We start from the raw sequence: 26,055 nt of genomic DNA, 5'->3' as shown, positions 1-26,055 counted from the left end.
CCACTAGGCTACCTGCTCTAACCACTAGGCTACCTGGTTCTAACCACTAGGCTACCTGGTTCTAACCACTAGGCTACCTGGTTCTAACCACTAGGCTACCTGCTCTAACCACTAGGCTACCTGCTCTAACCACTAGGCTACCTGCTCTAACCACTAGGCTACCTGCTTTAACCACTACGCTACCTGGTTCTAACCACTAGGCTACCTGCTCTAACCACTAGGCTATCTGGTTCTGACCACTAGGCTACCTGCTCTAACCACTAGGCTACCTGCTCTAACCACTAGCCTGCCGCCCCAGTATCCACCTCTGTGTTGATGAGAGTGTTTGGGTTGAGATATGTGCTCTGCAATCCATTTCTACCCAGAACTCTCCCTGGTAAACTGCCATTGACACTGTAATTGTATCACGTAACACTGGCAAATACCTGATATATTGGACAACTTATCCAAGGAGGGAAATCTCTTATTCAAAAAGAGTAAAGCCAGATCAGAGCAGAGGCTTCTGGTTCAGATACTAGCACCGTACTCATCAAGGCTATGTTTATTGAATCCCAAAATAACAATGCACTCACACTGCAACAAAAAAAAATAGCTTATAAAATTCGCATTAACAATTCAGATGAAAAGTACTTAATGAATTTATGTTCACATACATTCAGTAGGCCCGACCTACATTCACCGTGCATTGGGATGTTTCTACATGTGTTTATGTTCTAATACATTCAGTAGGCCCGACCTACATTCACCGTGCATTGAGATGTTTCTACATGTATTTATGTTCTAATACATCTGACATACACTGAGTGGACAAAACATTAGGAACACCCTCCTGATATTGAGTTGCACCTCCCCCTTTTGCCCTCAGAACAGCTTCTGCATGGACTCTACAAAGTGTCGAAAGTGTTCTACAGGGATGCTGACCCATTTCACACTTTAGCAGACGCTCTTATCCAGAGCGACTTGGGTTAAGTGCCTTGCTCAAGGGCACATCGACAGATCCCCCCCCCCCCCCTAGTCTGCTAGGGGATTCAAACCAGTGACCTTTCAGTTACTGACCCAACGTTCTTAAGTGCTAGGCTACCTCCAGTACCACCCTGTACTTCCCCCAGTTTTTCTCAAGTTGGCTGGATGTCCTTTAGGTGGTGGACCATTCTTGATACACACGGGAAACGGTTGAGCATGAAAAACCTAGCAGCGTTGCACTTCTTGACACAAACCGATGCGTCTGAAACGTTATGTGTTATGTGCGGGACCTAGGGGTGCTGGCCCGCCCTACCTACCTCCTTGCCCGTCCAAATAAAATATAGAAAATATTGATCATTTATTTGACCAAGACGCGCGCAGACAGAAATACGCATCAATCTCAGATAAAGCATTCGAGCGAGCGAAAAAGCATCCCTCTGTCTCTATGGATTGCTATGGATTGTTTGCCTATTCCTATTTGGGAAACCAGCAATTTGGGCAGTGCGCATGGCAATAGACCTCGCTGATTATTGAGTTGTGGCTGTCAGTGAAAAACATCTCAAATGTGTGAAGATAATGTGTCTCGAGACTAATTTAAAAATTTTGCAACAAGAAGTAGGGGAGAGATGTGTGGCGAATATATGGGCGTCTCTCTCCAGAATGTTCCCCCTGCGGTCTCCTGACAATTATTGCACATTCATTGTTGTGAATTGTTTGCTCTTCGATTGTTTGTTTTGTTCAATTCTCCATCATATATGTAACCAGTAGGCATAGTAGATGTGCCGTTCATCCCGTCATTTGGTTACATTTCTGTTAATGCATGTATTACAGTCATTTACCGTTCTCCTTCCCAGAGTGGAAAAACGTTGTTTGCATAGTTCACAACCTGATACACTTGTGAGAAACAACAAGTACGGGTTTATTTTATATCCATCTGAGAGAGCAATGAGTATGTATGTGGGTTCTCTGTCCTGATAACGTTGAGTCATAGCTCAAGTCAAGACAGATGGAAAGGGAGGCTGAGTAGAGCATTCATGAGAACCTGCATTTTCATCAGGATATTTTGCTGTTTGTATTTGTCGGCTTTAGGCCTATGTATTCTATTGTTTATTTGTAGGCTTTAGGCCTATGTATTCTATTGTTTATTTGTAGGCTTTAGGCCTATTTATTATATTATTTATTTGTAGGCTTTAGGCCTATGTATTTTACTGTGTTAAGGTGTTCTTAACGTTTCGTATACTCAGCGTATGTTTATACAGTAAAATCATAAAACCAGTTTTCTCTATGTCTGATCCATAGAGGAGAGAGGAGTTCAGGGGTTAGTCCTGGGGGGCGTCTAGGGTCTCCAGCGTCAGCCACAGCCCCCCCTCGGCCCTGAGCACCAGCTGGGGTAGCCTCCTCACCTCCACCCCCCCAGGGGTCAAACGGAACCTCCTCAAGGTCAGCGCCACCACCACACGCAGCTCCGCCATGGCAAACTTCTGACCTATACAGTTCCTATAGCACAGAATGATCGGTGATGGTTGATACTGTATCATCATAGCCTGGTCTCCGGATCTGTTTGTACTGTCATGCCACGCACAAACGGATCGGGGAACAGGTTCTAAACATTAGGCTATGTTATGCATGGGCTGGGATCATAATGTGTATAAATATAATGTCAATTAGAATCCACACCTAGGTCCTGAAGAGAAAGGTATGAAGGCATGGGATGAACGGTCCTTTGAGTTCTCAGGGTCGAAGCGCATGGGGTTGTAGACCTGGAGAGAAGAAGAGTGAAATGCCATCAGACTAAAGTGACTGTTAGCGGCACTGTGAGAGGATATTAGGAGCTCGTCAGAGCCTTGAGTGTCGATGTAGTAAACTGTACTAACGTCTGGGTCAGGCCAGATCTCAGGGTTGTGATGGTTCCCATAGATGCTCACCAGACAGATGCTACCTGACGTGGAAAAAATACATTAGACATTAGTATTAGAAACGCACAGGCTCCGCACACCTGAGGATCTGTCTTCTTCAGCCATCTATTTCCTGTGTTTACGTTGCCTTTCCGTTTATAGTCTATAAAAACGCTGAAGCTTCGCCAGGGATTTAACGCACCGTCTCCACACTACCAGTCAAACGTTTGGACACACCTACTCATTCCGGGGTTTTTCTCTTTGCATATTTGAGCTGTTCTTGCCTTAATATGGACTTGGTCTTTTACCAAATAGGGCTATCTTCTGTATACCACCCCTACCTTGTCACAACACAACTGATTGGCTCAAACGCATTAATGAAAGAAATTCCACAAATTAACTTTTTAAATGCATTCCAGGTGACTAGCTCATGAAGCTGGTTGAGAGAATGCCAAGCGTGTGCAAAACTGTCATCAAGGCAAAGGGTGGCAACTTTGAAGAAACTCAAATATAAAATATATTTTGATTTGTTTAACACTTTTTTGGTTACTACATGATTCCATATGTGTTATTTCATAGTGTTGATGTCTTCACTCTATTCTACAATGTAGAACATTTAAAAAAATAAAGAAAAACCCTTGAATGAGTAGGTGTGTCCAAACCTTTGACTGGTATTGTATGTCACAAAAAAAGAGAATACATTTTTCGTGGAATTTAAAAAAAGTTGAAATGTTCACAAATTAGATCAGCTGAAATGACAGCAACTTCTGAAATGAACACCTGGATTGTTTCAGTAAAGCATGTTTAATCTAGACCCAAGAGTGTTGATTTCTAATCAGAGTGTATCCTGCTATCCACACATTTGTTGAATTATGCAACAGAACGCGACAACAACAGTAAGTCATGAGGCAGTCTAGACAGAGCAGGCAGGGTAGACAGAGCAGGTAGTCTAGACAGAGCAGGTAGTCTAGACAGAGCAGGCAGGGTAGACAGAGCAGGCAGGGTAGACAGAGCAGGTAGGGTAGACAGAGCGGGTAGCCTAGACAGAGCAGGTAGGGTAGACAGAGCAGGTAGTCTAGACAGAGCAGGTAGGGTAGACAGAGCAGGTAGTCTAGACAGAGCAGGTAGGATAGACAGAGCAGGTAGTCTAGACAGAGCAGGCAGGGTAACCAGAGCAGGTAGTCTAGACAGAGCAGGTAGGGTAGACAGAGCAGGTAGTCTAGACAAGAGCAGGTAGTCTAGACAGAGCAGGTAGTCTAGACAGAGCAGGTAGGGGAGACAGAGCAGGTAGTCTAGACAGAGCAGGTAGTCTAGACAGAGCAGGTAGTCTAGACAGAGCAGGTAGTCTAGACAGAGCAGGTAGGGTAGACAGAGCAGGTAGTCTAGACAGAGCAGGTAGTCTAGACAGAGCAGGTAGTCTAGACAGAGCAGGTAGTCTAGACAGAGCAGGTAGGGTAGACAGAGCAGGTAGTCTAGACAGAGCAGGTAGTCTAGACAGAGCAGGTAGTCTAGACAGAGCAGGTAGAGGAGACTGAGAAAGTGTTTGGTGGTTGCAGCTCTGTTCCTCCCCTTTCTGTTAATGTATTTAAATATGCAAATATACCCAAATACACCCTGTGGTACGACCCGTCCCCCTTCCCCTCACCCTGTGGTACGACCCGTACCCTCACCCTGTGGTATGACCCGTCCCCCTCACCCTGTGGTATGCCCCGTCCCCCTGCCCTCACCCTGTGGTATGACCCGTCCCCCTGCGGTATGACCTGTCCCCCCTTCCCTCACCCTGTGGTATGACCCGTCCCCCTCACCCTGTGGTATGACCCGTCCCCCCTCCCCTCACCCTGTGGTACGACCCGTCCCCCTCACCCTGTGGTATGACCCGTCCCCCTGCTCTCACCCTGTGGTATGACCCGTCCCCCTGGCACCGTCATGTCCTTCGTGTATCGTCTGGTGACAGCAGACACGGGGGAGTGCAGTCTCAGAGACTCTTTAATACACATGGTGGTGAAGGGGAGGCTGCTCAGGTCCTCCCTGCAGAAACACAACACACCAGTCACTCTTTTATGGATCATTCACACACACAGAAAGGACTGGTCTGTTTTGAGAGTCTTGGCCTACAGAGATCCCCAGACTCCTCTTATTAAAGTGGTATCCTCTCTGTGGTTTTGGGAGTCTTGGCCTACAGAGATCCAAGACTACTCTTATTAACGTGGTATCTTCTCCTTGTATCATATAAAGAACTAGACCGATGAGAACACATTCCTGCCATGTTGAGATGAAGAGAGGACGGGACTTTTCATTATTACAAATGTGACCTATTTGAGAAAGGCCTGTGGTATGAACCGTCCCCCTGCCCTCACCCTGTGGTATGACCCGTTCCCCTGCCCTCACCCTGTGGTATGACCTGTCCCCCTCACCCTGTGGTATGACCCGTCCCCCTCCCCTCACCTTGTGGTATGACCCGTTCCCCTCCCCTCACCCTGTGGTATGACCCGTCCCCCTGCCCTCCCCCTGTGGTATGACCCGTCCCCCTCACCCTGTGGTATGACCCGTCCCCCTCACCCTGTGGTATGACCCGTCCCCCTCACCCTGTGGTATGACCCGTCCCCCTCACCCTGTGGTATGACCCATCGCCCTCACCCTGTGGTATGACCCGTCCCCCTCACCCTGTGGTATGACCCGTCCCCCTCCCTCACCCTGTGGTATGACCCGTCCCCTTCCCCTCACCCTGTGGTATGACCCGTCCCCCTCCCTCACCCTGTGGTATGACCCGTCCCCCTCACCCTGTGGTATGACACGTCCCCCTCACCCTGTGGTATGACCCGTCCCCCTCACCCTGTGGTATGACCCGTCCCCCTCACCCTGTGGTATGACCCACCCCCCTCACCTTGTGGTATGACCCGTCCCCCTCACCCTGTGGTGTGACCCGTCCCCCTCCCCTCACCCTGTGGTACGACCCGTCCCCCTCACCCTGTGGTATGACCCATCCCCCTGACAGAAACAAAGACAGACAGGCAAGCAGACAGACAGACTGACGGACGGACAGACAGACAGGTGCTGACCAGTCTAAGTCCTCTGTCTTTCGGTCTTGTAGCAGGTCGTTGACCTCGGCTCTACAGCGGTCCTGGTAGTCCTGATGCTGAGACAGGTTATACAGAACCCAGCTGATCCCGCTGGCCGTGGTGTCATGACCTGAGAGAGAATAAAGTCTCAAAGTGGTTTATGATAGAGTATACTGCCAGGGTGAATACGGTAGTTTATGATAGGATATACTGCCAGGGTAAATACAGTAGTTTATGATCGGATATACTGCCAGGGTAAATACAGTAGTTTATGACAGGATATACTGCCAGGGTAAATACAGTAGTTTATGATAGGATATACTGCCAGGGTAAAGACAGTAGTTTATGATAGAATATACTGCCAGGGTAAAGACAGTAGTTTATGATAGAATATACTGCCAGGGTAAATACAGTAGTTTATGATAGAATATACTGCCAGGGTAATTACAGTAGTTTATGATAGGATATACTGCCAGGGTAAATACAGTAGTTTATGATAGAATATACTGCCAGGGTAATTACAGTAGTGTATGATAGGATATACTGCCAGGGTAAATACAGTAGTTTATGATAGAATATACTGCCAGGGTAAATACAGTAGTTTATGATAGAATATACTGCCAGGGTAAATACAGTAGTTTATGATAGAATATACTGCCAGGGTAAATACAGTAGTTTATGATAGAATATACTGCCAGGGTAATTACAGTAGTTTATGATAGGATATACTGCCAGGGTAAATACAGTAGTTTATGATAGAATATACTGCCAGGGTAATTACAGTAGTGTATGATAGGATATACTGCCAGGGTAAATACAGTAGTTTATGATAGAATATACTGCCAGGGTAAATACAGTAGTTTATGATAGAATATACTGCCAGGGTAAATACAGTAGTTTATGATAGAATATACTGCCAGGGTAATTACAGTAGTGTATGATAGGATATACTGCCAGGGTAAATACAGTAGTTTATGATAGAATATACTGCCAGGGTAAATACAGTAGTTTATGATATAATATACTGCCAGGGTAAATACAGTAGTTTATGATAGGATATACTGCCAGGGTAAATACAGTAGTTTACGATAGGATATACTGCCAGGGTAAATACAGTAGTTTATGATAGGATATACTGCCAGGGTAAATACAGTAGTTTACGATAGGATATACTGCCAGGGTAAATACAGTAGTTTACGATAGGATATACTGCCAGGGTAAATACAGTAGTTTACGATAGGATATACTGCCAGGGTAAATGCAGTAGTTTATGATAGGATATACTGCCAGGGTAAATACAGTAGTTTATGATAGGATATACTGCCAGGGTAAATACAGTAGTTTATGATAGGATCTACTGCCAGGGTAAATACAGTAAAGGATAGGGTGGATCTGAACACTCGAGGATCACCTCCAAACATGAAAGTGTCTGCCTCTGCTTTTATCTCCTCATCTGTGAGACCATGACCATCCTCATCCTTTGACAGCAGTAACAAATCAATGAAGTCTGCTACTCTTTTCTTCTTCTTCGCCTCCCCTCCTGTGGTGTCAGTGTGGCTCTCTGGCTCCCCCCGGTGGAGAAGCTGTGCTCTGCGCTCCTGGACAACAGTCCTGGTGAACCTGTGTATAGGGTTGTAAGAACTTGAGTTACTTTCTGAAAATTCCAAAGTATTCCAGAAATCCTCTTTGGAGGAATCTTGGATTTCCAGTTTCCAGGTATCTTCCAAAAGGAATTTCAGGAAAACATTAGAATTTCAGGGAAATCTTCAGCCAATCTTCTTACCCGTGTACTACACTACAGGCCTGTTTGAAGCGCTGTCCCTCTGGGGACCTCCAGTACAGATAGTCCCAGTGGTGCAGGATACGTCCTCTCCGCTCGATCACCAGGGTACTCAGCTCAAATATGGCTGCTATGTACTCACTGGAACTCCTGGACGAAAGGAAAGGAGCCATCAGACAGAGTTAGATAGAGGAGGGAGGATGGAGACAGGGTTAGATAGAGGAGGGGGGGTGGAGACAGGGTTAGATAGAGGAGGGAGGATGGAGACAGGGTTAGATAGAGGAGGGAGGAGACAGGGTTAGATAGAGGTGGGAGGATGGAGACAGGGTTAGATAGAGGAGGGAGGATGGAGACAGGGTTAGATAGAGGTGGGAGGATGGAGACAGGGTTAGATAGAGGAGGGAGGATGGAGACAGGGTTAGATAGAGGAGGGAGGGTAGAGACAGGGTTAGATAGAGGATGGAGACAGGGTTAGTTAGAGGAGGGAGGATGGAGACAGGGTTAGAGAGAGGAGGGAGGGTAGAGACAGGGTTAGATAGAGGAGGGAGGGTGGAGACAGAGTTAGATAGAGGAGGGAGGGTGGAGACAGGGTTAGATAGAGGAGGGAGGGTGGAGACAGGGTTAGATAGAGGAGGGAGGATGGAGACAGGGTTAGATAGAGGATGGAGACAGGGTTAGAGAGAGGAGGGAGGGTAGAGACAGGGTTAGATAGAGGAGGGAGGGTGGAGACAGGGTTAGATAGAGGAGGGAGGGTGGAGACAGGGTTAGATAGAGGAGGGAGGGTGGAGACAGGGTTAGATAGAGGATGGAGACAGGGTTAGTTAGAGGAGGGAGGATGGAGACAGGGTTAGAGAGAGAAGGGAGGGTAGAGACAGGGTTAGATAGAGGAGGGAGGGTGGAGACAGGGTTAGATAGAGGAGGGAGGGTGGAGACAGGGTTAGATAGAGGAGGGAGGGTGGAGACAGGGTTAGATAGAGGAGGGAGGATGGAGACAGGGTTAGATAGAGGATGGAGACAGGGTTAGTTAGAGGAGGGAGGATGGAGACAGGGTTAGAGAGAGAAGGGAGGGTAGAGACAGGGTTAGATAGAGGAGGGAGGGTGGAGACAGAGTTAGATAGAGGAGGGAGGGTGGAGACAGGGTTAGATAGAGGAGGGAGGAAGGAGACAGGGTTAGATAGAGGAGGGAGGATGGAGACAGGGTTAGATAGAGGAGGGAGGATTGAGACAGGGTTAGATAGAGGAGGGAGGGTAGAGACAGGGTTAGATAGAGGAGGAGGGTAGAGACAGGGTTAGATAGAGGAGGGAGGGTGGAGACAGGGTTAGATAGAGGAGGGTAGAGGGGACTATGGTTACTGGGCTCTTGTCTCAGTATCAGAGGTAGAAGGTTACTGGACTCTTGTCTCAGTCAGTATCAGAGGTAGAAGATTACTGGACTCTTGTCTCAGTATCAGAGGTAGAAGGTTACTGGGCTCTTGTCTCAGTATCAGTGGTAGAAGGTTACTGGGCTCTTGTCTCAGTCAGTATCAGAGGTAGAAGGTTACTGGGCTCTTGTCTCAGTATCAGAGGTAGAAGGTTATTGGGCTCTTGTCTCAGTATCAGAGGTAGAAGGTTACTGGGCTCTTGTCTCAGTATCAGAGGTAGAAGGTTATTGGGCTCTTGTCTCAGTAACAGAGGTAGAAGGTTACTGGGCTCTTGTCTCAGTATCAGAGGTAGAAGGTTATTGGGCTCTTGTCTCAGTATCAGAGGTAGAAGGTTACTGGACTCTTGTCTCAGTATCAGAGGTAGAAGGTTATTGGGCTCTTGTTTCAGTCAGTATCAGAGGTAGAAGGTTACTGGGCTCTTGTTTCAGTATGAGAGGTAGAAGGTTACTGGGCTCTTGTCTCAGTCAGTATCAGAGGTAGAAGGTTACTAGGCTCTTGTTTCAGTCAGTAACAGAGGTAGAAGGTTACTGGGCTCTTGTAATATTAAACATAGACTACTCACTCCTGGCAGTTGCTGTTGTAGCTGAAGGTACATCTGAGCAGACTGTCCAGAGTCATCAGGCTGATGTGATTGAACATGTCCTGGCGGCTCTCTCCCTCGGCCACCAGGCGGCGCCACTTAGACTGACGCCAACCAACAGGGGAGAGACCATAGAGTTAATTAGAGGAGTCATCTTTGTATCTGTCCTATTAAGGTGTCTGTGACAGCCTCAGTAACACTGCCCGTTCTATCTCCATTTTGAAGTAGTCCATTTTCTTATTTCTTAGTGTTTTTAAAAAGCCTAAAGCTAATATTGGTGATTTACAGCCACCTGCAGTGCTGGAGTCCTGAATCATATCTTGTGTCATGTATTTATTGTGGCCACTAGATGGCAGTGATATAGCTTAAAGCAATTTACAAACACTGCAGCCAGGCGACAATGCTCTGATATTTGGCTGATCACTTAGAACCCATAGGAATCCCCACCAAGTTGACTTCTTTAAAATGGTGGAATCACGCAATGGCAATGTACATGCTATAGTGGGTTATGTCCATAACAAGTCCTCCAACTAACTCTATGGGAGACATTTGTGTTGCCTACCTCACCACATCGCCACACCAGGTGAGGCTGGTGGGAGGAGCTATAGGAGGACGGACTCATTGTAATGGCTGGAATTGAACCGATATAGCTCCTCCCACCAGCCACCTCTGTCTGACACACTGTATCTGAAACCCAACCAAAACAAAAAAAGCAATTGCATCAAACTCATTGGATGTAAAATTCATTGGATGTAAAACTCATTGGATGTAAAACTCATTGGATGTAAAACTCATTGGATGTAAAACTCATTGGATGTAGTCATTGCGTGCTATGAATACGGGACCAAATACTTCACTTTTTACTAGTTCGCTCCCCTAAAATGGGAGGTCTATGTACAAAAACTGCTGTAATTTCTAAACTCCTCACCCGATATGGATCCAAAGTTTTCAAGTATAGAGCTAAAATAAGTTTAAAAAAAATACTTTACTGTCCCAATAATTACGGAGGGCAGTTTAAAAACAGAGAAGCTGATGCAAAAAAAATATAAACTTGTAAACTATACTATATATATATATATATATACTACTTGTTTCTCTAACATATTTAATGGGCCAAATGTGTTGATTGCTTGATTGCTACTTAAATGAACCCACGTAATGGCTGCTGTTGCTCCATAGACTCACATGCATGATGTCTGAGGAGTGGTTGAAGATCTTCACATAGTTCTTGAGGATGTCGAAGTGGAATGCAGGAGTGAGTAGACGTCTACGACGAAACCAGTCGTCTCTGTTACTCAGGAGAAGACTCTGTCCTGTATGACAATATTACTGTAACTGTGACCAGGATAGAGGATCTGAGAGTACTGTATATAGTATAGGAAATATTACTGTAACTGTGAGAGAAGGAGAAGACTCTGTCCTGTATGACAATATTACTGTGACTGTGAGAGAAGGAGAAGACTCTGTCCTGTATGACAATATTACTGTGACTGTGAGAGAAGGAGAAGACTCTGTCCTGTATGACAATATTACTGTAACTGTGACCAGGATAGAGGATCTGAGAGAACTGTATATAGTATAGGAAATATTACTGTAACTTTGACTACGACAGAGGATCCTAAAGTACTGTATATAGTATAGTAAATATTACTGTGACTGTCCCTGGTACAGAGGATCCTAAAGAACTGTATATAGTATAGGAAATATTACTGTGACTGTCACTAGGACAGAGGATCCTAAAGTACTGTATATAGTATAGGAAATATTACTGTGACTGTCACTAGGACAGAGGATCCTAAAGTACTGTATATAGTATAGGAAATATTACTGTAACTTTGACTAGGACAGAGGATCCTAAAGTACTGTATATAGTATAGGAAATATTACTGTGACTGTCACTAGGACAGAGGATCCTAAAGTACTGTATATAGTATAGGAAATATTACTGTAACTTTGACTAGGACAGAGGATCCTAAAGTACTGTATATAGTATAGGAAATATTACTGTGACTGTCACTAGGACAGAGGATCCTAAAGTACTGTATATAGTATAGGAAATATCACTGTGACTGTCACTAGGACAGAGGATCTGAGAGTACTGTATATAGTATAGGAAATATTACTGTGACTGTGAGAGAGGATTTGATTTGAGAGTGTATTGTATGGGTAAAGTAAATGAAAGGTGTTCATGTTTTGTACTTACCCAGCCATGGTCTCAGGAACCCATAGAAAAGCTCATCTTTGACTGTGATGGAAGCTGCAAGGATGGAAAAAATGGTGAAGGTGATTCAGAAAAATAATCACTGTAGGTCTACTTGCTAAGGAGAAAAGCAGACAGCATGGCAGCAGGAAATAGAGGGTGTAGAGGGTACGGCAGCACCACCTGGTGGTGAGATGGTAAAACCATGCGAGGGAGTTATTTTTTCCACAAGCCTTTTTCTCATGACAAATTAACTCAACTTTAAACACACTGGCTAGCTAGCACACTAGAGCCAGTAGCACAATGGACAACCAAATCACATGTTTAGACCTATCTTCTCTGTCTAAACCGACAAACAGTTAAGCCTAATTGAGATGTGAGGTAGCCTATCTAATTTGCAAAATTAAGACCTACAAGAGTCAATATATAACCAATTCTAAATGACACGGTAGCCGTTAGGGGGGTTATAACCAATTTTAAATGACACATTGGCCATTAGGGTGGTTATAACCTATTCTAAATGACACAGTAGCCATTAGGGTGGTTATAACCTATTCTAAATTTCAAACTAGCAGTTAGGGGGGGTTATAACCTATTCTAAATGACAAACTAGCAGTTAGGGGGGGGTTATAACCTATTCTAAATGACAAACTAGCAGTTAGGGGGGTTATAACCTATTCTAAATGACACACTAGTAGTTCGTAAAAAAGCCTAAACTAGACGAGAAGCATCTTTTATTCCAAAACTTTACCTCGTGATTGGAACACATATTTCCCCACTTTAATCAATCAGTACATTTTGAATGTGTGATAAGGCTGTCGTGACTTGGCAAAAAAAATGTAGCTTGTCCTGTTTGTGTATCCCATCAGTGTGTTTTTGTAGGCAGTCATGTCTGTAGGCCTAATGGGAGCTTGGGTGAGCAGGACGGGAGTGTGTATGGGAGCTTGGGTGAGCAGGACTGGAGTGTGTATGGGAGCTTGGGTGAGCAGGACGGGAGTGTGTATGGGAGCTCAGGTGAGCAGGACGGGAGTGTGTATGGGAGCTTGGGTGAGCAGGACGAGTGTGTATGGGAGCTTGGGTGAGCAGGACGGGAGTGTGTATGGGAGCTTGGGTGAGCAGGACTGGAGTGTGTATGGGAGCTTGGGTGAGCAGGACGGGAGTGTGTATGGGAGCTTGGGTGAGCAGGACGGGAGTGTGTATGGGAGCTTGGGTGAGCAGGACTGGAGTGTGTATGGGAGCTTGGGTGAGCAGGACGGGAGTGTGTATGGGAGCTCGGGTGAGCAGGACAGGAATGTGTATGGGAGCTCGGGTGAGCAGGACGGGAGTGTGTATGGGAGCTCGGGTGAGCAGGACGGGAGTGTGTATGGGAGCTTGAGTGAGCAGGACGGGAGTGTGTATGGGAGCTCGGGTGAGCAGGACTGGAGTGTGTATGGGAGCTCGGGTGAGCAGGACGGGAGTGTGTATGGGAGCTTGAGTGAGCAGGACGGGAGTGTGTATGGGAGCTTGGGTGAGCAGGACGGGAGTGTGTATGGGAGCTTGAGTGAGCAGGACGGGAGTGTGTATGGGAGCTTGGGTGAGCAGGACGGGAGTGTGTATGGGAGCTTGAGTGAGCAGGACGGGAGTGTGTATGGGAGCTTGGGTGAGCAGGACGGGAGTGTGTATGGGAGCTTGGGTGAGCAGGACGGGAGTGTGTATGGGAGCTCGGGTGAGCAGGACGGGAGTGTGTATGGGAGCTTGGGTGAGCAGGACGGGAGTGTGTATGGGAGCTTGGGTGAGCAGGACGGGAGTGTGTATGGGAGCTTGGGTGAGCAGGACGGGAGTGTGTATGGGAGCTTGGGTGAGCAGGACGGGAGTGTGTATGGGAGCTTGGGTGAGCAGGACGGGAGTGTGTATGGGAGCTTGGGTGAGCAGGACGGGAGTGTGTATGGGAGCTTGGGTGAGCAGGACCCCCCCCTATTCAAAACATCTTGCTGCAGCTATGACAGACAGCCTATTAGTCTATGGGCCAGTGGGAAAATGTATCCACTTTAGGGTGGCAAAGCTTTGATGGTATTCAGTTGTTCTCCACAAGCCCCTGATCATATTAAATACATAACCTCTCCAAATAAAATGATGTTTTCACACATTTATATACAGTATCTTGTTGAATACGAGTCTAAAATGTTTGAAGGCTGATTAAAGAATGTTGAAGAGAAGTTGGAATGTTCACATGCTCATTGAAAATGACTGTTTCAAACAGCAATGGATCCTTCCTATTGGATGGATGTTATGTTATAAACCACGAGATTGGTCCATTTTTTGGGGGGGGGCTGTTGTGTCTAATGATTTACCTCGACTGATTCACCATTGAAACCAGAGTGTTTCAAATAGCAGAACAACATTTTTGTTTTTAGGGAAGTCGGTCACGGAAATAAAGATATCTATATCTGGTACCATGTTGTTTTTCTAGTTGACACAATACTCTGCTGCATATTAACACCCAGCATGCTGACAGGGAAGGTGTGATCTGTAAGATACCACAAACAAACAACTTAAGTAGTACTTGAAAGTATTTTTTTTCACTTAAGTACCTCACACCCTCGTCACGTGGTAACAGAGCACATCCCTATACTGCCCATTCTGTCTCCTTGCACCACTACATGAATACGTGTATAACATTGGTACCCCTCAAGGTGGCCCCATAGACATGTCATTACCAATCCCAATAGTTTCATACCTTAAATAGTGTTGTGTCATCAAGTGAATAATATATCAAATTGAGTTAGTATGAGAAGATTGTTCCCTGACAACACCGAACTAGATTTCATTCCCTCAGTCTATGACTGAGGGGTCGTAACATATAATGTAGTGATAGACACATTTAGCTACCATGTTATTGATATCGAAATATTACCCACGGACATGGATGGATCTTACTGAAAATGGTTTGTTAGACTTTGCCAGCCCAAAGTAGACAAATGTGTGAAATGTGGCCCTCTGGTCCATGGACTAAATGAAGTGGTATTCTGTATACAGGGCACACTGTTCATTAGGGCACACTGTTCATTAGGGCACACTGTTCATTAGGGCACACTGTTCATTAGGGCACACAAGTAAAAAAACGTTTTGAAACATTTAGCAATGGGAAATGAAAATGAGCCCTTCTTATTGGACAATTCCAGTTAGTCCCTCCTGGGTTACAGTTGGGTTTTCTTCAGTTTGGTGCCCTAATGAACAGCACCCAGGAGTGAAAGATGTATGTACCTGGTGCCAGCAGCAGAGGCTTGATGTAGTCAGGGTGGAAGAGTCGTACCAGGGAGTAGAAGGGGCCCAGAAACCAGGAGCAGGAGTGGCTGTAGGTTCTTACCAACTGATCCACCGCCTGCAGGCCCTCCTCCGTGCTCCGCATCTACACACACACACACACACCACACACACACACACACACACACACCACACACACCACACACACACACACACACACACGTAGGTAGAAACACACACCACACACACACACACACACACCACACACACACACACGTAGGTAGAAACACACACACACATAGGTAAACACACACACACACGTAGGTAGAAACACACACACACCACACACACACGTAGGTAGAAACACATTGTGTTTATAATATATGAATAAAGATAAACAAGTATATTTCATTAGGGAAACAAAGAAAGGCCTACAGTGTTGGGGAGGCCTTACATCAAAGGCCTACAGTGTTGGGGAGGCCTACATCAAAGGCCTACAGTGTTGGGGAGGCCTACATCAAAGGCCTACAGTGTTGGGGAGGCCTACATCAAAGGCCTACAGTGTTGGGGAGGCCTACATCAAAGGCCTACAGTGTTGGGGAGGCCTACATCAAAGGCCTACAGTGTTGGGGAGGCCTACATCAAAGGCCTACAGTGTTGGGGAGGCCTACATCAAAGGCCTACAGTGTTGGCAACATTAGGGAGGCTGGGGGGGAGGTTCCTCCAGCATTGGGACATTTGAAGGTAATGTTTCATGCTGTACTATTGCTGAAACCAAACTTCCATGTGCAATATCCAGTCACGGGTGTCACAAAAACCCACTGCTGAAACAACTGCAGGACTGATACAAAGCTACTCCTTTAGAGCCGCAGGCTGGGGGATAGTGGTGTGGAACGAGTGGTCAATGAAGACTTTACAAGGAGATGTTTTGTACTGTAAAGGGCTTTACGACTGGAGCTGTAAAAACAGACTCGTTTTCAGTGTTGACGACTGGAGCTGTAAAAACAGACTCGTTTTCAGTGTTGACGACTGGAGCTGTAAAAACAGACTCGTTTTCAGTGTTGACGACTGGAGCTGTAAAAACAGACTCGTTTTCAGTGTTGACGAATGGAGCTGTAAAAACAGACTTGTTTTCAGTGTTGACGACTGGAGCTGTAAAAACAGACTTGTTTTCAGTGTTGACGACTGGAGCTGTAAAAACAGACTCGTTTTCAGTGTTGACGACTGGAGCTGTAAAAACAGACTTGTTTTCAGTGTTGACGACTGGAGCTGTAAAAACAGACTCGTTTTCAGTGTTGACGACTGGAGCTGTAAAAACAGACTCGTTTTCAGTGTTGACGACTGGAGCTGTAAAAACAGACTCGTTTTCAGTGTTGACGACTGGAGCTGTAAAAACAGACTCGTTTTCAGTGTTGACGACTGGAGCTGTAAAAACAGACTCGTTTTCAGTGTTGACGACTGGAGCTGTAAAAACAGACTCGTTTTCAGTGTTGACGACTGGAGTTGTAAAAACAGACTCGTTTTCAGTGTTGACGACTGGAGCTGTAAAAACAGACTCGTTTTCAGTGTTGACGACTGGAGTTGTAAAAACAGACTCGTTTTCAGTGTTGACGACTGGAGCTGTAAAAACAGACTCGTTTTCAGTGTTGACAACTGGAGCTGTAAAAACAGACTCGTTTTCAGTGTTGACGACTGGAGCTGTAAAAACAGACTCGTTTTCAGTGTTGACGACTGGAGTTGTAAAAACAGACTCGTTTTCAGTGTTGACGACTGGAGCTGTAAAAACAGACTCGTTTTCAGTGTTGACAACTGGAGCTGTAAAAACAGACTCGTTTTCAGTGTTGACGACTGGAGCTGTAAAAACAGACTAGTTTTCAGTGTTGACGACTGGAGCTGTAAAAACAGACTTGTTTTCAGTGTTGACAACTGGAGCTGTAAAAACAGACTCGTTTTCAGTGTTGACGACTGGAGCTGTAAAAACAGACTCGTTTTCAGTGTTGACGACTGGAGTTGTAAAAACAGACTCGTTTTCAGTGTTGACGACTGGAGCTGTAAAAACAGACTCGTTTTCAGTGTTGACGACTGGAGCTGTAAAAACAGACTCGTTTTCAGTGTTGACGACTGGAGCTGTAAAAACAGACTCGTTTTCAGTGTTGACGACTGGAGCTGTAAAAACAGACTCGTTTTCAGTGTTGACGACTGGAGCTGTAAAAACAGACTCGTTTTCAGTGTTGACGACTGGAGCTGTAAAAACAGACTCGTTTTCAGTGTTGACGACTGGAGCTGTAAAAACAGACTCGTTTTCAGTGTTGACGACTGGAGCTGTAAAAACAGACTCGTTTTCAGTGTTGACGACTGGAGCTGTAAAAACAGACTCGTTTTCAGTGTTGACGACTGGAGCTGTAAAAACAGACTCGTTTTCAGTGTTGACGACTGGAGCTGTAAAAACAGACTCGTTTTCAGTGTTGACGACTGGAGCTGTAAAAACAGACTCGTTTTCAGTGTTGACGACTGGAGCTGTAAAAACAGACTCGTTTTCAGTGTTGACGACTGGAGCTGTAAAAACAGACTCGTTTTCAGTGTTGACGACTGGAGCTGTAAAAACAGACTCGTTTTCAGTGTTGACAACTGGAGCTGTAAAAACACACTCGTTTTCAGTGTTGACGACTGGAGCTGTAAAAACACACTCGTTTTCAGTGTTGACAACTGGAGTTGTAAAAGACAGACTTTAGTTTTCAGTGTTGACAACTAGAGTTGTAAAAGACGGACTTTAGTTTTCAGTGTTGACAACTAGAGTTGTAAAAGACGGACTTTAGTTTTCAGTGTTTGTGGTGCAACACTTACAGTAGCTTACCCTTCTGAACAACAGGAAGAACCTTTTCCTGTCAACAAAGCACTGTTGCCTAACAGTCAGCTTCACTAGCCTAATACAAAATGGTGGTCACTGAGACTTAAAACATCCACTGAATTCACAACAACAACAAAAACATTTCCTTTCCCTGGAGCAACATACATTTAAATTAATATTGGATCAGCTTTATTAACCAAAGTCAAAAAAAAAATCATCTCAACATGCAGGTTGTAGTGTAGGGGTTAATGTCCTATCAATTCCATCCATTCATTCAGTCTGTACACATACATACACACACACACACAGAGAGTCTGTTTTCTCACCTCTCCCAGGTGTCCCATCAGCCAGTTTTGTGTGGGGGGTTTACTGAAGCACCGGAGACGTCTGGTGAACTGAGCATGGCTCCACAGCAGACAGACGACACGGAGGGACAGGAGGAGGAGGACAACCAGAGCAGAGAGCTGGAGGAGAACATAGAGGGAGCAGAGAGGAGACAGGAGACGACCCAGACCCAGGAATCCATCTAGCAGACGATCCAGCACGGCATCAATAACAGCCATCCTGCATAGAAACAATACCATCAACCTTAAGTCAAATAAAGCTATTCTACTCTACTGTTTTCTATCCTAGGGTTTTCTATTCTGCTCTACTGTTTTCTACTCAACTCTATTCTAGTCTCTACAGGTAAAGTTCTAGTCAGTATCTGGTAAGTCTCTACAGGTAAAGTTCTAGTCAGACTCTATTCTATTCTACTGTTTCCTACTCTACTCTATTCTATTCTATTCTATATTACTCTATTCTATTGTTTTCTACTCTACTCTTCTACTGTTTTCTATTCTACTCTACTCTACTGTTTTCTATTCTACTCTACTCTACTGTTTTCTATTCTACTCTACTCTACTGTTTTCTACTCTACTCTACTCTACTGTTTTCTACTCTACTCTACTCTACTGTTTTCTATTCTACTCTACTCTACTGTTTTCTACTCTACTCTATTCTACTGTTTTCTATTCTACTCTATTCTACTGTTTTCTTCTCTACTCTATTCTACTCTATTCTACTCTACTCTATTCTATTCTACTCTATTCTACTCTACTCTACTGTTTTCTATTCTACTCTACTCTACTGTTTTCTACTCTACTCTATTCTACTCTACTCTACTGTTTTCTACTCTACTCTATTCTACTCTACTCTACTGTTTTCTACTCTATTCTACTGTTTTCTTCTACTCTACTGTTTTCTACTCTACTCTATTCTACTCTACTGTTTTCTACTCTACTCTATTCTACTCTATTCTACTGTTTTCTTCAACACTATTCACCTGTTTTCTTCTACTCTACTGTTTTCTACTCTACTCTATTCTACTCTACTGTTTTCTACTCTACTCTATTCTACTCTATTCTACTGTTTTCTATTCCACTCTATTCTACTCTACTCTATTCTACTCTACTGTTTTCTACTCTATTCTACTCTATTCTACTGTTTTCTATTCCACTCTATTCTACTCTACTCTACTGTTTTCTACTCTACTCTATTCTACTGTACTCTACTGTTTTCTACTCTATTCTACTCTATTCTACTGTTTTCTATTCCACTCTATTCTACTCTACTCTACTGTTTTCTACTCTATTCTACTCTACTCTACTGTTTTCTACTCTACTCTATTCTACTCTATTCTACTGTTTTCTACTCTACTCTATTCTACTCTATTCTACTGTTTTCTACTCTACTCTATTCTACTCTACTCTACTGTTTTCTACTCTACTCTATTCTACTCTACTCTACTGTTTTCTACTCTATTCCACTCTATTCTACTCTACTCTACTGTTTTCTACTCTACTCTATTCTACTCTACTCTACTGTTTTCTACTCTACTCTATTCTACTCTACTCTACTGTTTTCTACTCTACTCTATTCTACTCTACTCTACTGTTTTCTACTCTATTCTACTGTTTTCTATTCCACTCTATTCTACTCTACTCTACTGTTTTCTACTCTACTCTATTCTACTCTACTCTACTGTTTTCTACTCTATTCTACTGTTTTCTATTCCACTCTATTCTACTCTACTCTATTCTACTGTTTTCTACTCTACTCTATTCTACTCTACTCTACTGTTTTCTACTCTACTCTATTCTACTGTTTTCTTCTCTACTCTATTCTACTGTTTTCTATTATACTCTACTCTATTCTACTCTACTCTACTGTTTTCTACTCTACTCTATTCTACTCTACTCTACTGTTTTCTACTCTACTCTATTCTACTCTACTCTACTGTTTTCTACTCTATTCTACTGTTTTCTTCTACTCTACTGTTTTCTACTCTACTCTATTCTACTCTACTGTTTTCTACTCTACTCTATTCTACTCTACTCTACTGTTTTCTACTCTACTCTATTCTACTCTATTCTACTGTTTTCTTCAACACTATTCACCTGTTTTCTTCTACTCTACTGTTTTCTACTCTACTCTATTCTACTCTACTGTTTTCTACTCTACTCTATTCTACTCTATTCTACTGTTTTCTACTCTACTCTATTCTACTCTATTCTACTGTTTTCTACTCTACTCTATTCTACTCTACTCTACTGTTTTCTACTCTACTCTATTCTACTCTACTCTACTGTTTTCTACTCTATTCCACTCTATTCTACTCTACTCTACTGTTTTCTACTCTACTCTATTCTACTCTACTCTACTGTTTTCTACTCTACTCTATTCTACTCTACTCTACTGTTTTCTACTCTACTCTATTCTACTCTACTCTACTGTTTTCTACTCTATTCTACTGTTTTCTATTCCACTCTATTCTACTCTACTCTACTGTTTTCTACTCTACTCTATTCTACTCTACTCTACTGTTTTCTACTCTATTCTACTGTTTTCTATTCCACTCTATTCTACTCTACTCTATTCTACTGTTTTCTACTCTACTCTATTCTACTCTACTCTACTGTTTTCTACTCTACTCTATTCTACTGTTTTCTTCTCTACTCTATTCTACTGTTTTCTATTATACTCTACTCTATTCTACTCTACTCTACTGTTTTCTACTCTACTCTATTCTACTCTACTCTACTGTTTTCTACTCTACTCTATTCTACTCTACTCTACTGTTTTCTACTCTATTCTACTGTTTTCTTCTACTCTACTGTTTTCTACTCTACTCTATTCTACTCTACTGTTTTCTACTCTACTCTATTCTACTCTACTCTACTGTTTTCTACTCTACTCTATTCTACTCTATTCTACTGTTTTCTTCAACACTATTCACCTGTTTTCTTCTACTCTACTGTTTTCTACTCTACTCTATTCTACTCTACTGTTTTCTACTCTACTCTATTCTACTCTACTCTACTGTTTTCTACTCTACTCTATTCTACTCTATTCTACTGTTTTCTTCAACACTATTCACCTGTTTTCTTCTACTCTACTGTTTTCTACTCTACTCTACTCTATTCTACTGTTTTCTATTCCACTCTATTCTACTCTACTCTATTCTATTCTACTGTTTTCTATTCCACTCTATTCTACTCTACTCTACTGTTTTCTACTCTATTCTACTCTATTCTACTGTTTTCTTCAACACTATTCACCTGTTTTCTTCTACTCTACTGTTTTCTACTCTACTCTATTCTACTCTACTGTTTTCTACTCTACTCTATTCTACTCTACTCTACTGTTTTCTACTCTACTCTATTCTACTCTATTCTACTGTTTTCTTCAACACTATTCACCTGTTTTCTTCTACTCTACTGTTTTCTACTCTACTCTACTCTATTCTACTGTTTTCTATTCCACTCTATTCTACTCTACTCTATTCTATTCTACTGTTTTCTATTCCACTCTATTCTACTCTACTCTACTGTTTTCTACTCTATTCTACTCTATTCTACTGTTTTCTATTCCACTCTATTCTACTCTACTCTACTGTTTTCTACTCTATTCTACTCTACTCTACTGTTTTCTACTCTACTCTATTCTACTCTATTCTACTGTTTTCTTCAACACTATTCACCTGTTTTCTTCTACTCTACTGTTTTCTACTCTACTCTATTCTACTCTACTGTTTTCTACTCTACTCTATTCTACTCTATTCTACTGTTTTCTACTCTACTCTATTCTACTCTATTCTACTGTTTTCTACTCTACTCTATTCTACTCTACTCTACTGTTTTCTACTCTACTCTATTCTACTCTACTCTACTGTTTTCTACTCTATTCCACTCTATTCTACTCTACTCTACTGTTTTCTACTCTACTCTATTCTACTCTACTCTACTGTTTTCTACTCTACTCTATTCTACTCTACTCTACTGTTTTCTACTCTACTCTATTCTACTCTACTCTACTGTTTTCTACTCTATTCTACTCTACTCTACTGTTTTCTACTCTACTCTATTCTACTCTACTCTACTGTTTTCTACTCTACTCTATTCTACTGTTTTCTTCTACACTATTCTATTGTTTTCTTCTACTCTATTCTACTGTTTTCTATTCTACTCTATTCTACTGTTTTCTATTCCACTCTATTCTACTGTTTTCTATTCCACTCTATTCTACTGTTTTCTATTCTACTCTATTCTACTGTTTTCTATTCCACTCTATTCTACTGTTTTCTATTCTACTCTACTCTATTCTACTCTACTGTTTTCTACTCTACTCTATTCTACTCTACTCTACTGTTTTCTACTCTACTCTATTCTACTCTATTCTACTGTTTTCTTCAACACTATTCACCTGTTTTCTTCTACTCTACTGTTTTCTACTCTACTCTATTCTACTCTACTGTTTTCTACTCTACTCTATTCTACTCTACTCTACTGTTTTCTACTCTACTCTATTCTACTCTATTCTACTGTTTTCTTCAACACTATTCACCTGTTTTCTTCTACTCTACTGTTTTCTACTCTACTCTACTCTATTCTACTGTTTTCTATTCCACTCTATTCTACTCTACTCTATTCTATTCTACTGTTTTCTATTCCACTCTATTCTACTCTACTCTACTGTTTTCTACTCTATTCTACTCTATTCTACTGTTTTCTTCAACACTATTCACCTGTTTTCTTCTACTCTACTGTTTTCTACTCTACTCTATTCTACTCTACTGTTTTCTACTCTACTCTATTCTACTCTACTCTACTGTTTTCTACTCTACTCTATTCTACTCTATTCTACTGTTTTCTTCAACACTATTCACCTGTTTTCTTCTACTCTACTGTTTTCTACTCTACTCTACTCTATTCTACTGTTTTCTATTCCACTCTATTCTACTCTACTCTATTCTATTCTACTGTTTTCTACTCTACTCTATTCTACTCTACTCTACTGTTTTCTACTCTACTCTATTCTACTCTATTCTACTGTTTTCTTCAACACTATTCACCTGTTTTCTTCTACTCTACTGTTTTCTACTCTATTCTACTCTATTCTACTGTTTTCTATTCTACTCTACTCTACTGTTTTCTACTCTATTCTACTCTACTCTACTGTTTTCTACTCTACTCTATTCTACTCTATTCTACTGTTTTCTTCAACACTATTCACCTGTTTTCTTCTACTCTACTGTTTTCTACTCTACTCTATTCTACTCTACTGTTTTCTACTCTACTCTATTCTACTCTATTCTACTGTTTTCTACTCTACTCTATTCTACTCTATTCTACTGTTTTCTACTCTACTCTATTCTACTCTACTCTACTGTTTTCTACTCTACTCTATTCTACTCTACTCTACTGTTTTCTACTCTATTCCACTCTATTCTACTCTACTCTACTGTTTTCTACTCTACTCTATTCTACTCTACTCTACTGTTTTCTACTCTACTCTATTCTACTCTACTCTACTGTTTTCTACTCTACTCTATTCTACTCTACTCTACTGTTTTCTACTCTATTCTACTCTACTCTACTGTTTTCTACTCTACTCTATTCTACTCTACTCTACTGTTTTCTACTCTACTCTATTCTACTGTTTTCTTCTACACTATTCTATTGTTTTCTTCTACTCTATTCTACTGTTTTCTATTCTACTCTATTCTACTGTTTTCTATTCTACTCTATTCTACTGTTTTCTATTCCACTCTATTCTACTGTTTTCTATTCTACTCTATTCTACTGTTTTCTATTCCACTCTATTCTACTGTTTTCTTCTACACTATTCTATTGTTTTCTTCTACTCTATTCTACTGTTTTCTATTCTACTCTATTCTACTGTTTTCTTCTACACTATTCTATTGTTTTCTTCCACTCTATTCTACTGTTTTCTATTCCACTCTATTCTACTCTTCTCTAGTCTAATCCATCCTGTATGATAGAGAGTAGAGACCCAACAAGGGTTGAGAACACATAGAAAAACGTCCCGCTTGGTCAACAGAAACAGAAGCTCTTCAACACGATGCATCTCAACTGATGTAATACTGTGCTCATAGACTGTGAAGTAGGCCTACACAGTGCAAAGAGAATCCAATTCTCGGTGAATAACAATATATCCTAAACCAACTCAGTACGCTCGGTATGATGGCTTTTCTAGCTTCAATAAATAATGACTGACATCTACAGTAGTCCTAATTATAGCTGGTCGTCTGCTCACACAGATACTTGCCTTATAAGATCTGACTGGCTTGCTTTAGTTCCTCTCGTGCATTGAGACAGTCTCACCCTTTCAACGTCTCTTTATCTTAATCTCTTCCACCACACACTGGCTCAACACACAACAGGAACCTACAACAGGAACCTACAACATGCTCTAACCCTATGGGCCCTGGTCAAAAGTAGTGCACTAGAAAGGGAATGGGGTGTCATTTGGGAGACAGTCACCATGCGGGTGTTGATATTTTAAAGGATGTGTTGCGCTGTACAGTTACATTGCATACTGTAGGCATGTAGGCTATTTTCTTCCCACTCCTTAAAACTACAACTCCCATATATCCTACTCCGTGATTCTCCACCGCTCTCCCACATTCTGATACCCAGAGGCATCATTTTTTATCATAGGCCAAAGGTGGTTTTTCAATTCTTCCAATGTTACATGACTTTGCCAATTAACTTGTTCTTAAAAAAACGTAATAATTGTTTAATGTTTCTGTATCAATCATAAAAAAATAGCTTTGGGGTCATCTTATTTCCACCTATAGTAATTTCATGAATATAGATTTTATTTCAATCTCGGTTTCTCTGGATGTCATGCCTGCTCGCGCTCTTCCCTCCAGGCTTCCCAGCATTACGCACTCCAGCCACCATCATCACCGACACCTGCCTGCCCCCGTCATGCTCATCACGATTATTGGACTCACCTGGACTCAATCACCTCTGTCATTCCCTCCCCTATGTCTGTCTGTCCCCCGCTTCAGCATTCGTGTTTGTGTGTCTCTGTATACCCGTGCGCTGACGCTGTTCCTGTTACCTGTCTGCTCCGAATAAACGTTCAACTCCCCGTATCTGCTTCTCATCTCCAGCGTCGGTCCTTACAGAATGTTGAAGCCACCAAACGAAGCATCGGGAGTGCTTGCTTTCCGGTTGGTGGTGACGTCGGGGGGCGCCACTGATGGAACCGGGGATGTATAAGCCAGCGCGCTGGGCTGTCACGCCCTAGTTGGCTCGGAAGGCGCCCATCCCATGTCAGTCCTCAGGATCGTCGCTACACCTCCACCGGTGTTGTGCCGAAAGTCCTTCACGTGGACGGGCACACACTCAATTCTTCATTGTTGCAACTTTCTGGCTAGTTGAGATTTCTGCTCTTCACTCCGTTGTCAGTTCACATTTCACTGATCTTAGTAGCAGAAAGCAGGTTTTATTTGTGTCCTTCAAGGCAGCTGTCAGTGATCCCGTTAGGCTGCGTTTCATTAAAAAAATGTTTGTGGCGGTTTTGTTCTCGGGGGAGGCACAAGTAATGTCTGCAGTTTTGGGTTTGGCTATTTTGTTTTAAGTTTATTAGTCTATAAATCTCTTTGCCAAAATTCGTCATCTCGCCCATGTCTAATTTGACTAGTAGTTCTGAAATGTTTATTGCTTGCCTACATTTTACTCCCTCTGTTTAATATAACACATACTTTAATGAAT

At 42.7% G+C, this 26,055-nt stretch overlaps 1 protein-coding gene across 1 annotated transcript; it reads right to left on the bottom strand.

Annotated features, from left to right (window-relative positions):
• Positions 1 to 506: 506 nt before the first annotated feature.
• LOC110531701 (cytochrome P450 4F3) lies at positions 507 to 25,553 on the bottom strand. The gene is made up of 13 exons (XM_090217753.1): positions 25,400 to 25,553; positions 18,316 to 18,553; positions 15,142 to 15,286; positions 11,902 to 11,955; positions 10,884 to 11,011; positions 9,681 to 9,802; positions 7,701 to 7,847; positions 7,329 to 7,537; positions 5,918 to 6,047; positions 4,753 to 4,886; positions 2,838 to 2,902; positions 2,641 to 2,723; positions 507 to 2,460 (listed from the first exon to the last, which is right to left on the bottom strand). Exons 2-13 carry the CDS (start codon positions 18,550 to 18,552, stop codon positions 2,283 to 2,285), a joined length of 1,632 nt encoding a protein of 543 aa, XP_090073879.1. The 5' UTR covers position 18,553; positions 25,400 to 25,553; the 3' UTR covers positions 507 to 2,282.
• Positions 25,554 to 26,055: the final 502 nt, after the last annotated feature.

The sequence above is a fragment of the Oncorhynchus mykiss genome, chromosome 23 (genome assembly GCF_057628025.1).
Source record: "Oncorhynchus mykiss isolate SJ-2025 chromosome 23, ASM5762802v1, whole genome shotgun sequence".
NCBI classification, from domain to species: Eukaryota; Metazoa; Chordata; class Actinopteri; order Salmoniformes; family Salmonidae; genus Oncorhynchus; species Oncorhynchus mykiss.
This window is presented reverse-complemented; position numbering and strand designations above follow the sequence as displayed.